A 14,539-nucleotide genomic window follows, 5' to 3' on the forward strand; every position below is an offset into this window, starting at 1 on the left:
TATACAAATGCACACATATTCAACAGGACCAAACAGGCCTGGCCGCCATTTAGAGACCAAAGTGTTCAAAATTCCCCCATAAGTCAGTGTGTGAGGTGTAAACAGAGAGATTCAGAGCGGTTTGGTGTGAAATGGTTCAGATGTCTTTACAGTGGTGGTGATAGGAACCAGGGGTCGCCATGACTACAACACAAATATACACATTTTATTTACTATCCAGAACCACCAGTGAACCTACACGAGTCTTCTGAGTTTATATGAATGTTGATGATGGAAAATAGTGGAAAATCTGAAATAATACGTTTTCTTTGGGGACTATTTTGCCTCACAGCGCCCTGCATGTATCCCTCCACCATGAATGGAGTTTAAGTTCTCTAAACTATCATAAAACAGTGTCTCAGTCATCAGGCAGTGAATTCATAACCATTTCATGTAGGAACTTTCTGTGAGGGAGCTTTTAGAGGTGGACGTCTGGTTCCTATCACCACCAGTGTGAACAGCTCTGACTCAGTAAGAACAGAGCGTTTCACACCAAACCACTCTGAACCGCTCTGATTACATCTCAATTATGCAGTTATTTTTAAAAATTGGTGGAATTCACCTTTAATATCTTGGAAAATTGTCCCGTTAACAACAATAATAATGTGTTATTGTTATACATATGACGAAACAGCTGACACGGCAGTCAGTCACGTGTCTCAGGTGCGTCACTATGCTGGTTATACAGTATGTGTGCATTTAATGATGGCTGCATCACACTATACAGCAGTACGCATATATGTTTATTATTGTTTAAGGGTCTTTCAGACACAGGACCACAACAACAACGACCTGAAATACGTTAAAAGTTCATTACAAGAGATTTAATCCAGCTGTTCTCTCTTGTTGTATCAGATGTTAAAGTATTTATACTGATACACTGATAAATATACACTGCCAAAAAATTAGATAGATAAGTGAAAACATCTTAAATCTAGTCAGTACATCTAATATTTCTCATTACAAAACTGCTGTAAGAGTTTTCAACCTAATTTATGGACATTTTTATTTGTTTTATTAAATTTTAAATTTTTAAATTAATTAAAAATTAGGGTGAGACCGATATGAAAACTGCGACCAATGACAACAGCAATTTTAAAGGGACAAAAATTCCCACAGCTGATAAGTCGGAATAATTTAATATTTATATTTTAATTCTATAATTTTAGTTATTTTTAATTTTATAATTTAATTATTTTAGTTAAACAGTGCTGTAGTGACTGATATGACTGATATGAATTTTCACACATCAGCAAAAACTTAAATAATATTGATATTGTAGGTCTGGGGGCAGGGCTACCCAGAATTCTTTGTGGATCTGTTTTCTGTTGATTATCTTTTATTTTTCTTGATTTATGATTGGTTCACATAGTTAATAATGAAAAGGTTTGTGTTATAAGCTTTTTAAAGCTAAATTTAAGGTTTGGATAACTTTTACATGCTTTTACATGTTTTTTGTTTTGTTTTTCTGTGGTCGCATGTTCAAACCTGGTGATGTGGCGACTAAAAATTTGGTGATTAATGGCAACATCGATTGCCAATATCAATACAACTGTGTTCAGTATCGGTCGATATAACTGGCCAACTAATATATCTGTCGGGCTCTAACAACAATATCAAGAAATATGTTCAATACTATATATTATATATTATATACATAATATTATATGTCAGAAAATTATATTATATGAAGTGAAACTATCTAGAAGTAGGGTAAACATAATGCTATATATTTGTAATATTACATCTTATTATAATGACATTATAGCAGTGGATATTAGATATATTTACAAGATTTAAGATGATTTCACTCACCAATATATATAATTTTTTGCAGCGCTCTGCGGTTATTGCTCAGTCCTGTGAGTCCGTGTTTGGCGTAGTTCTGTTTACAGTAACAATGAGATTAATAACAACACAGAGATGACATTAACATTAAGACGACATTAAACAGTACAGTTTATACAAACGCGTACAGTCAACACACAAAAGACGGCAGCTTACAGCAAACAGCGACTTCAACAACAGCCTTAATCTGCAGTTCATTTAGTCCCAAAACAGCTCAGTGAGATTCAGACGAGCGTCCCAAAAACCTGGAATGAAGAATGGCGTATTAAAGGGCCCAAATCAGGGAAAACGGACTTTCCCTCAGGTTTTAAATACGTGTTTGATGTATGTACACATTGTTACACAGACTCTTCACTACACAGTCCATATATGGAAACCAATCTGCATAAACAGCCCGTTTTAAAATGACTGTTTTTGTGATGTCATGAAATTCAGCTCATTTACATACAACTGCCTATTCAGCAGTTTAGCTCCACCCATTCATGTTAAAAGCAAGTTATAAAGTTATAAAGGAAGAGTGTTTCAGTCCAGAATGCTTTCTGAATGTGGCTCAATACCAGGCAGCCAATCACAACACAGCTCATTTACATATCATCAAAAAACTGCCAAAAATGCTAACTTTTTAGGATGACTTAACTTTAAATGGAATTAATGAAACCACATTTTGAAGCATTTATGTTGCTCCATTCATCACGACATTTTAACACGTCTTAAATAACAGCAGGTATTTTCAAATTCTGTAAAAAAATAAATATAAAAACAACAAAAACTGGAGCGACAAGGTTTTCAGCAGTGAAGAGTGTAAAATTGTCACGTAAAAATTTTATTAACTGTTTCCTTGTAGAAAAAAAAATGTTATTAGTGGACCTCAGGAAAGAAAAATCCAAATGCAAAGAAGTGTAAGATATGGGCCCTTTAATCAACAGTGATGTGCTACAGTGAGTGTTCAGCTTGCATAACCTGCTCTGTAAATAAAAACCCAGTTGGGAAAACTGTTTATATTAGCCAGATGTTCTAACACGACATTCAGTACATAGTTAGCGATTACGACAAACTGTGAAACTGCCCTACGGTGTGGGCAGCACTGTCGTGGACGTAAGTACCATTCTACAGCGCTTAAAGGGTCAACTTAACTGGAGGAAGTAGTTCATAGCCAGGATAACTGAGGCTCCAGCAGGGCTGGTCCTTCATGTCTCGGCTAACTGAGCGACCTGCTAATACCTAACAGTCCTGTTCTTTATTTAGAGATTAAACAAGAAAGAAACATCAAGTGGTCGATGTTATGTTAGGTAGACTGTGTTGTGTAGTTATGAATCTATAAACAATGTTCAACAAACACTAAACATTTCACTAAATACAGCTAGCTAGCATATTATTATTATTAGCATTGTTGTTTTAGAAAGTGGGGAATAAACTCAACAAAACTGGTCTTTTTCTAGAAAGTAGATCAAACTGACAAACGACCAATGTTTTTAATGTTTTTTCCCTAAATAACACTTACTGTCCCCCTTTAAACCACCCATAGCCACTGATGCTAACGTTAGCCAAAGGTCAAGCTGGGCTAATTTCAATAACTGTGTAAAATCAATGCATTTCCTGCACCTGAACAATGTCAAACAGAGTGGACGAGCTGTACGGCAGCCCTAAAGTTACTGTTGCTGATTTTTTTTGTTTATTTTCAAGACTCAATGTAGTCAGCTAAGGGAATTAGCATACAGCCAGGATAACTGAGGCTCCAGCAGGGCTGGTCCTTCATGTCTCAGCTTAGAAAGTGAGGAATAAACTCATTATAAACTGGTATTTGTCTAGAAGGTAGGGCAAACTGACAAACGACCAATGTTTTTAATGTTTTATCTCCAAAATAACACTTACTGTCCCCCGTTAAACTGGCCATAGCCACTGATGCTAATGTTACCCATGGGTCAAGCTAGGCTAATTTCAATAACTATATAAATTGAAGTATTTCCTGCACCTGGACAATGTCAAAAAGAGTGGATGAGCTGTATAGCAACATTAAAATTACTGTTAATTAACATTTTGTTTATTTTAGAGATTTAATGTACTTTAATGCATATAGCCACGATAACTGAAGCTCCAGTAGGGCTAGTCCTTCATGTTTCAGCTGTTCCTTATTCAGCGATTAGAAAAGAAAGAAACATTGAGTGGCAGGTTTATGTGATGGACTATATTATTTCATTGGGTAGAGATCTGTAAGCAATGTAAACAAATATTAAATATATCACTAGATAAGGTTAGCCTGCATCCTGTTATTAGCATAGTCAGTTTAGAAAGAGGGGAACAAGCTCAGCTAAGCTGGCCTACCTCACCCAGCCGGCCACACAGTGACAAATTACCATGTTTTTAATATTTAAAAGTGTGATTTTATTACATCTGTTCCCTTTAAAGCTGTCCGTGCTCGCTGATGCTAATGTCAGCCAAAGTTTCATGGGCTAATTTTAAAAACTGGATTTGTTTTCTGCAACTGCAAGTGACTAATGATGAAAACAGACGCGGAGAAGAGGGACTGTTAGCTATTTTTGTGGTGTTTTAAGATGATATAGCATTTTAAACAGTAGCCTTGCAGTCATCTGCAGCTTCCCTATTCCCAAAATCCAGTGGGGGTTTAGATTAGCATATCAAAATCCTAGAATGGAAAAGTGCCTTTTAAACAATAAGAAGTAAAGCACTACAGGAAGAGTTGTAGTGATCAGAAGAGCATCCCAAGCTCTGTAAATAGTAATAACAATAATAGTAAAACAAACAAACAAACAAACAAAGAAACAAACAGGAGGACACAGTTTATATTAGCAAGACGTTCTAACACTACATTCAGTACATAGTTAGCGATTACGACAAACTGTGAAACTGCCCTACGGTGTGGGCAGCACTGTCATGGACGTAAGTACCATTCTACAGCGCTTAAAGGGTCAACTTAACTGGAGGAAGTAGTTCATAGCCAGGATAACTGAGGCTCCAGCAGGGCTGGTCCTTCATGTCTCGGCTAACTGAGCGAAATGCTAATACCTAACAGTCCTGTTCTTTATTTAGTAATTAAACAAGAAAGAAACATCAAGTGGTCGATGTTATGTTAGGTAGACTGTGTTGTGTAGTTATGAATCTATAAACAATGTTCAACAAACACTAAACATTTCACTAAATACAGCTAGCTAGCATATTATTATTAGCATTGTTGGTTTAGAAAGCAGGGAATAAACTCAACATTAGCTGATCGTCTTCCAGAAAGTAGATCAAACTGACAAATTAACAATGTTTTAACGTTGTTTCCCTAAATATCACTTACTGTCCCCTTTTAAACCATCTATAGCCACTGATGCTAATGTTAGCCAAAAGTCAAGGCAGGCTAATCTTAAAAACTTAAAGTGTACTTTCATCAAAAACTCATATTCAGTGTACAGCAGTGACTGCTGCTGACCTCTTAGTGTATCTGTTAGCCTTAATGTGTTGAATGATGAAAACAGACAGTGGAGAGGAGGGACTGTTAGTGACCTTCGCTGAATTGCTCCCATGGTCTTCTAAGATGGCTTTGTTCATCACTGGCGCACACAACAAAGAGAAGACCACCACAACAGCGTTATGTTTTTTTTGTATTATCATTCACGGCTACACGACACAAGTGATGAGTGGGTATTCACAAGTGGACGTTTTGGAAAGGTGGGGGGAAAAAAAACGCAAAAGTCTTGACTTAGCAGTTTTGCGCGAGTCACGTGACGGAGGGTGGGCCGTGCGGTTTGTTGAGCTGGTCTCATGGCTTTTGTTGGGAGATTAGCAGAGCACACAGTGGTGAGATAGGGCCGGTCTGCTGCGGCAGAGACGGCCTCAGCCACCAGACCCTGAAAAACACCGCCGAACCTGACCCTAAGCCCCCTAAACCCCCCCAGCACCGCCTTTAACAACATCACCGGCCCTACCTTAGCTAAACCTGTGGATGCTCAGACCTGGAAAAACAGCGTCGGTATGCATCAGCTAGTCCAATCTTTCTGAAACACCCTGGGATTTTCTTCACTCAGTTCACCTTTTTCCCATCTCCCACTGCTGTTCCTTTGCGAGAGAAGTGGGGCACCTTCTCAAACTCCTCTTGGCCCCCTCCAATGAACCCTCACCCTGCGCCGAGGAGCATCATCTGCCAAAACGGTGAGTTCAGGCCTGCGTTTGTCACTGTGTGCTGTGCTCAGGCGCCTAGCTTAGCTGTCCCGCTAGCTCCCATGTGGAGCCCACAGCCCTGTGAATGTGATGGTGTTGGTTCACACGAAGCCACGATGGGGAACGGGTTAACTCATGGAGCTACGGTGAAGGACAAGAGGGTGAACAGTGCTCGCGGTTTGGGAGAGTTGATGCAGAAAGAGCCAATCTCGCTCCCTCTCTCTCTCTCCCTCTGTCTCATTTATTCTCTATGTCTCTCTCCCAGCGTTGGGTAACACTGCAGGTCAAAAACGGGGCTGCTTCACCTCTCGCAGTAGTGCAGGGTGAAGCTCCCTGAACTTTTCTGCTCTCCAATGCTCCACTGCTCCAGGTCCAGCTTGTCGTCCAAGTCGTCTTCGTCCTCCTCTTCCTCCTCCTCTTCCTCGTAGTGGCTGGGCTCCTCGATGGAGCTCTCCATGCGGTAGCAGTACGGCTGCCCCTCCGTGTACTCGTAGATGGTGGGCAGGCTGCTTTTCAGGCTGCACCGCCGCCTCAGGGCCACCAGGAGGGGCTGTAGACAACAGAGACAGGAGGCGTAAGTTTTAGCCACTCCAGAAATTTTCTATATTAGATGTGTAAGTAATGTAGGTGTTTTTACAATTATTGTAATCTTTTATGCAACATGTCGTGAGCTGTGAAAATCGTTATGTGTTTTTGTGGTGAGGGGTGAATATATAATCAACATAATCAATAATCACTATTTTTGTAATGATAAGAAAATGATGTCACAGTGGATATTCAACCAAAATAAGTCTGACAGCATTTATTTTACTTCTTTTTCTCATTTTTCCTGAATATCTAACTGTAGAAACATGGTACTTATTTTGTATGCAAGTCATTTTAATATTAAATATTCAAAAAATTTGACTGTAACTTGAAGAAACATTGAGAAAAAATTTCCATCACAAGAAAGGTTGTGAGATCCTGGTCGGACTAAAACTTGAAAGAAAAAGCACTTCTAACTAAATACTTCTAAGTAAATATAATAAACATATCTAATATTTCTCATTATAAGACTGTAGTAAGATTATTCAACCAGTTTGCTTGATTTAAGTCATTTCAGATAATTTCATTTGTATTTTTACAACAATTTCACAATGAGAAATATTAGACAAGCTACTTTTAAGATATTTAACTGGTAACAGTTAATTTGGATGGTCTACATGAGATGCTTTGTAGATCTTTAGTTTACTTTCAAGTTACAATCTACTAAATTGACCATAAATTTCTTTAACTCTAAACCTGCTCTAATCCAAAACTGAACCTTAACCTCAACCCAAATCCTAACCCCAACCCCTGAAGCGTTTCAGAAGATAGTTTGTTAATAGTTTGAACATCTGTAGATGATCTATAGTGGACTATCCAAATAAAGTGAGACCATTTCATTTTCCAAGGTATCATTTAGTGGTGTCATCTTTTAATATGATCACATGTATATTTGTGTGTTTGGAACACCATCATATAGCAGAGCAATTACTTTTACCATGGTTTACTCATCAAACACAAGAATGGGTCGCTGGCAAAAGCGTAATTATTTATCATAAATTATATAGACAATAAATAAAGCATGCTAGTAAAAATTAGAAATTTGGTGAGGTAATCCAAAAAATGCTATTTCTGTCTGTTTTGGCGTTTCCTCAGCTGAACTAAGCAATATTTTACTTCAGGAGTGTTGATGGAATATATTTCTATGGAAATGTGTACATGCAGAACTGGAAGTGAGCTGGATTTTGGTCTTTGTAACAGTTATCAAGCATCAAGTGTAGCTCAAGAAAAGAGCTACAGCACAAATGGGGGGGACTGTAGAACAACAGCATTAAACATGCTTCACATTTGTGCCAGAAGGTCTGAGGTTTACACAGCAATTCTAGTACGAATTAATTAATCAGCAATTTGAATCAGCAACTTGAACAGGGCTGAAGTTAATGATTATTTCTTAATATATCAGTCTACTGACTGTTACTGGATTATTTGACTAGCATTTTCACAATCTGTCAATCAGAATGACTGTGTGGATCATATGAACATTATAGAGCTTTTTAAATGAAACAGTAGAAGCCATATCGCCCCCTACACTTCCTGTAGTGTATTACAGTCTGTCAGAGTGACTGTGTGGATCATATGAACATTATAGAGCTTTTTAAACGGAACAGTAGAAGCCATATCGCCCCCTACACTTCCTGTAGTGTATTACAGTCTGTGTGTAGTGTTACCTGAGGCATGGTGAATATGTCCACATTGTTGCCCAGATCAATCCAGGCCAGACAAGAGAAGCTCTTTGGGTTCTTCAGCGCTTCAGTCAGATCTTTCATGATGGCGATGGTCAGGCGGTTACCGTTGAGAGCCAGTGTCGTGAGTTTCGGTAAGGCACTCAGGAGTGGCAGCAGCAGCCGCAGCCCTTCATCCCGGAGCTCGGTGAAACTCAGGTCCACTGAGATCACAGCGCCACCGCTGGTCTGGAGGTAATACGCCACGTGCCGTATGTCGCGCATCGACAATGGGATACCGGAGAGGTCAACAGAGTCGCTGCACAGTTTCTTCTGAAGGGTCGTTTTTAAACTGAAAGGTGGAAAGAGATCATTATCAGCTGGGATAGTCTATGAAGAAGCTAGCAGTGGAATAAGCTCGACCCTGTTTCCAAAAAAGCTGGGACTCATTGATATTCAATGATATTCAAATAATGTATATCCTCTATTTTATTGAACATGGTAAAAGACAAGAAATCCACAGTTAAAACTGAGAAATTTTATTGTTTTTTGAAAAAAATACGTCCATTTTAAATTTAATGAAATATCGAAAATGTTTCAACATTTGATATGTTTTCTTTGTACTACTTTCAATTAAATATAGGGTTTAAATGATTTGCACATCACTGCATTCTGTTTTTATTTACATTCTGCACAGCGTTCCGACTTTTTTGGAAACGGGGATGTAATTGAGGCTCACACTACACAAATCTGATTTTTTGCCTTAATGTGCACAGATCTGATGTTTTCAGAGCTGTGTGAACACACAAATCTGATTTTTTCAAATCTTAACTGAGCCACTTTCGTATATGGTTCTATATCAGATACTTATCCGATTGGTGGCCAAGCGGCCTTAATGAGAATGCTCAGATCGGAATTCAAGCCTTTTTTTCCTGAAGCAATTAAACTTGTTTTATTCAAATAAAAAAAATACACTGATTAAAAGAATCGTTCCAAGTATTGATTTATGTTCACTAAAACTAGTTAATTACTTGTTACCACATTAACTAATTTTCTTAGGTTGATCTGATGAGCCACTGTTTACAGTGGACTGTGCAAAAGTCAGAGAAAACCTTAATTTATTTACTGTCCAGTTAAAATGACCATTCACTTATTCATTTTTCACCGTCAGAAAAAGAATCGAGAACATATTTAACAGAAAATCACACAGAAGCCTCAACGACTAAATCTAATATCAGCTGTTTGAGTGTTCAGTGTGTCACTCTCTACCTTTACTACAGGCAACATGCAGTTGGTTCAATGGTTCTTTAGTAAATAAAATGGTTCTATATAGAACCATGAACACTCAAACGACTCTTTGCATGATTAAAGGGTTCTTTGCACATCTGTGTTCTTCAGATTGATGAAGAATGTTTGTAGATGGTTCTACATAGAACCTTTTTGAAAAGGGTTCTTCTATTGTTACAAGCTTGACACCATAACAATAGAAGAAACCCTTTTGGGTGCTAAAAGGTCCTATATAGACCCATATACAGCACATTCTTCATCAATCTGGAAAACCATTTCACCATGCAAAGAGCCATTTAATCACGGGAAAGGGTTCTTTGGTGTTCATGGTTCTATATAGAACCATTTTCTTTGCTGAAGAACCCTTGAAGCACAGTCTTCTTTAAATGTGTCGTGGGCAAAATACAGAAAAAGTAGAAAGAGTGGGAGAAAGAGAGCGGATTAAAAGACTCTTTTCAGGAGACTCACTTTCAGTTTCTCAAAGAAATCTGAGAAAAGTTCAGCCTTAGAAGTTGGTTTATCATTTTCTGCTTCTCACAATCCAAGAATCACAAACATCTTCCTCTTTGATTATTTTGTATCTAATCTCCTCACAGATATCTCCTTAGAAATGAACAACTTGTACTTTATGGTCATTTTGCATGGAAATTAAACACACGAATGGTGGTCTCTGACTTTTGCACAGCACTGTGTTGGAAGGGTTTATCTGCTGCAGTAGCCACGTTTACATGCAGCCTGATAATCCGTTCATAATCCGACTAATATCTCAATCGGAATAGATTACGTCCATGTAAACACTTCAATCTGAATAGTCTAGTCTGATTGAGGCCACATCAAAATACAGTTTCTATCCGACTGATCGAGGTGGGTAATCCTGTAAATAATCCGTTAAATAGAAGAATAATATCCGTGTAAACGCCTGTATCTGATTACATTCCCTATCGGAAAGTTTAAGTCCGTTCTGATCATGTTCGTCACGTCATAGTGAGAGTTTATACCGTTCAACATGGCGGAGCAGAAACTGGTCTGCAGAGGAGACGAAGTTTATGCTCTGATCTTTAAAAGACGGCGGTGGGACGGACGTCCAGCTTATGTGTCTCAGAACACGACGTCTTCCTCTCGGCCTTCTTTAATAAGGACATGTGAAGGACGTTTTCCTGAGTCTGACATCATTTTAAAGTCATTAAAAACACAAGCACTGCTCACTGCTGCTCATCTGACTCTGACTGGACTCACGTGATGCTGGTTGTCATGGTAACGTCTACACTAAGCGGTTCTCCACGCGTAATTTTGGATCTGATTACTTGTAGTGAGCATGTAGACAGAGATTTTCATCAGATTGTTGAGTAGAGTGAGAATAAACACCTCAGTCTGAATCTAGAATCAGAATGTGTCCAATCAGATTGGAGAAAATCTCTGCATGTTAACACAGACAGTGCTGTGCTCAATATTTCTGTTTCTGTGGTTATTTTAGATCCAAATGTCAGGCATCTGTTATTTGATGTTTAAAATTTAACAAAGTTTTAATAGGAAATTGAATGTCGGACATGCTGAACTTTCACAGGATCCCTCTGAGCAGGTGTTAGCGGCGTGTTAGCAGTTATTGCTAACACAGATGAGGGTTATTTATGGCTCTATTGTAAAGTCTCCTTGCGGGCAGGGAATTGGGTGCCATTGTCACTTTCGCTGTGTGTGTTTCCAATTTTGGGGGTGTTGGGGGTGGGTGTCCATAATGAGAGCAGGAGATCCACCAAAACATCCCACACACACCAACCAATTATCTCCCCAAACTACTCACAAAAACATCATCACTGCTGAGCACAAAGGAGAAAAGGCTGTGAAAGAGGGACAGAAGAAAAAGCCACTACGTCACATATACGCCCCAAAAAGAATCATCTGATTCCAGTCCAGCTGAAAATCGGCCCTTGGTTATGTGCTTGAAGTCATGACTACTTGAAAAGTGCAGGAGTACTTGACCCTCTGGGTTCCGAGTGTTCTTGCCCTCATTTTTTTCAGAGTAGCTAAAGAGCAGCGACTAAGAATAACTACCATCTACAATCTCTAACGCTGGTTTCTCCACGTCTTCTGCTAAGAAGTAGCTAAAGAAAGAGAGGAAGGGTTTCATTTTAAGTATGAAAAATGCAAAAACAGAAAGGAATATCTTGAACTAAATTTACTTAAAACAGTACAAAGACAAGATACTTAAACTTTTTACTTTTCAACATCAGTGCTTTTTGTAAATATTCGCTCATTCTGAAATAGATGCCTGCAACACATTCCAAAAAAGTGAAGATCAGGGAAATTTAAGACTAGGAACATTGTTAAATTGTTGAAAACTCTAGAATGAGTGATAGAATCATGCTTGGGTATAAAAGGAGCATCCAGGAAACTTCATGAGCGAGGACGAGTCACAGCTCACCACTTTATCACTTTAATATCATCAAAAGTTTCAGGAAATCTAGAGAAACTTCTGCATTAAGGACAAGACGGAAAATTACAACTGAATAACCTTTGCACTATGGAGTCACATATTAACAACATCTAAAACACCGCCGACTTCTCTGGGCTTGAGCTCGTCTAAAATGGACTGATACTCAGTAGAAACGTGTATTGTTGTCTGATGAGTCAACCTTTCAGATTGTTTATGGAAATAATGGACGTTGTGTTCTCCGGGCCAAAGAAAAAAAAGACCATTCAGATTTTTACCAGTGTAAAGTTCTAAATCTGTCATGGTGGTATTAGTAGGTAATCTGTGAAAGCCCCATTAACAAAGATATCTACACGTTTGCTGCCTTCAAGACTCCTTTTTCTGACAACACCGACAACCATTCTGCACGTTTTACAACCACAGTTGCCAAGTCCACTAATTATCAGCAACTTTGGGCTTATTTTTCTGTAAATTCGCAACTGACAAATATTAGTAGTTGCACGTTGCATGTTTTTGCACTTGTTTCTAAAGTGTAGTTGCTTATTTGAGCTTATTTCTATATAGAACCATGAACACTCACAGGACCCTTTGCATGATTAAAGGGTTCTTTGCATCATTACAGGGCTCTTTAGATTGATAAAGAATGGTTGCAGAATTTTTGAAAAAAGGTTCTTCTGATGTTACAAGCTTAACATTGTAACTACAGCAGAACCCTTTTTGGTGCTATATAGAACCCCATACAGAACCATATACAACACATTTTCCATTCATCTGAAGAACGTTTTCACACAAAGAACGCTTTAACTAAGCAAAGGGTTCCTAGATGGTTCATGGATTTATATAGAACCATTTTCTTTAGTAAAGAACCCTTGAAGGACCATCTTTTTTAGAAGTGTAAGTGAAACACGTGAAATAAAACAACTATATATATGTAAACTGATCCAAGTGGCCTTTCTTTTCACACATTGTGGTAGGTAAGTTTGCCTTTTTTGGGCTTTTTTTTATTTACTTTAGAGCCAAGTTGTTTCTTTTGGGCTTGTTTCCATAAACCTGTTTTTTTGAGATCTGGCAACAGTTTATAACAGCATGGCTGTGTAATTAAAGCATGCAGGTGCCACACCGAGCTGCCTGTCTCCCAGTGAAAACCACAATATGAACTTCAGCATGAATGTGCTAAAATGCTGCAGGTTGAATATGTGAATACGTGCAAATATGTTTGTAACTTTGAAACTGGTTGTTTTTACAGATTAGTTTCCATTTATGGACTAATTTTTGAATATTTACATCCTACATCACTCTTATTTCAAAACAGGGAGGAAAGTCTGGTTTTCCATCAAATGGGCTTCTGCACCTGTGAATCTGTGAACACAGACGTTTGCACAGGTGTCTCCTAACATACTCACACGTAATGTAGATGTGAGCACTAGGGGGCAGTGTTCACACCAAAATGCACAGAAAACAGACATTTTGCAATATTTTGAAGAACAGTCATTTGTAACGTCGCTCCTCTTCTGCCAGCTGATCTTTGACCTACTCTGTTTTGATTTTGTGAGTTCTGCCTCGCCTCGAGTCTCGTCCCAAAACTACCAGACAGCCATACAGCATCTGCTTGACATGCAGCTCCTCAGATTTGCAGAGGCGTAGTTGAGATTTTGGTGGGGGGTGGGTTTGATCCTCTACGAGCTACACTTACCAATAAACTCCTTCTCTGGTTTCAACACAGATACATTAATGTGCGTCTTTGCAGAGAGAAAAATCTCCTTAATCATAAAGATTAGAGCTCCTCAGGTTTGAGTTCTCTTCTCCAGGTCTTAGTCATTCTCCACTCAGCCAAGTGGCTCTGAGTCGGTGCGAGACGGTGGCAGCTATTTGGCCAGAACTGATGGTCTAATTTTATGTTGTTGATGTTTACAGCAGCGTCTGAAACCAACGCTCTCTCGCTTTGATGGTCTACAGTTATTACTGTTGATTTATATCGCTATTTAAACACAATCACATAATCAATTACATTCACGTTAGATTTCCATTCTGGACTGATCTCCTCTTCTACAATCTTAAAAAAAGGTGGTTCTTCAAGGGTTCTTTATCAAAGAAAATGGTTCTGTATAGAACCATGAACACTCAAAGAACCATCTGCATGCTGAAAGGATTCTTTTCATCATGAAATGATTCTTCAGATTGATGGAGAATGTGCTGTAGATGGTTTTATGTAGAACCTTTTTGAAAAGGGTTCTACATAACAGCAAAAAGGGTTCTTCTATTATTGTTGTTGTCTATTTTGTTACTATATAGAACCCTTTTCAAAAAAGGTATAAGATAGAAACAGAAACATACAACACATTTTCCATCAATCTGAAGAACAATTTCACCATGCAAAGAACCATTTAAGCATGTTAATGGTTCTTTGAGTGTCCATGGTTCTATACAGAACCATTTTATTTAATAAAGAACCCTGAAGAACCGTCTTTTTTTAAGAGTGTACTTACAAATGCAAAGTATACAGATTGAAAGTTTAGAATCTGCACTTTTC

At 38.4% G+C, this 14,539-nt stretch overlaps 1 protein-coding gene across 1 annotated transcript in view; it reads right to left on the reverse strand.

Moving 5' to 3' along the window:
• Positions 1-5,202: 5,202 nt before the first annotated feature.
• Positions 5,203-14,539, reverse strand: part of LOC118813042 (leucine-rich repeat-containing protein 75B-like) — a 58,003-nt gene continuing 48,666 nt past the window's right edge. The window contains exons 4-5 of the mRNA XM_036578178.1: positions 8,301-8,646; positions 5,203-6,598 (exon numbers count right to left, since the gene is read on the reverse strand). Of these exons, the coding sequence (XP_036434071.1) occupies positions 6,350-6,598; positions 8,301-8,646 (595 nt within the window). The 3' untranslated portion in view covers positions 5,203-6,349. The remainder of the gene's footprint in view (positions 6,599-8,300; positions 8,647-14,539) is intronic.

Source organism: Colossoma macropomum, unplaced genomic scaffold (assembly GCF_904425465.1).
Source record: "Colossoma macropomum unplaced genomic scaffold, Colossoma_macropomum, whole genome shotgun sequence".
NCBI classification, from domain to species: domain Eukaryota; kingdom Metazoa; phylum Chordata; class Actinopteri; order Characiformes; family Serrasalmidae; genus Colossoma; species Colossoma macropomum.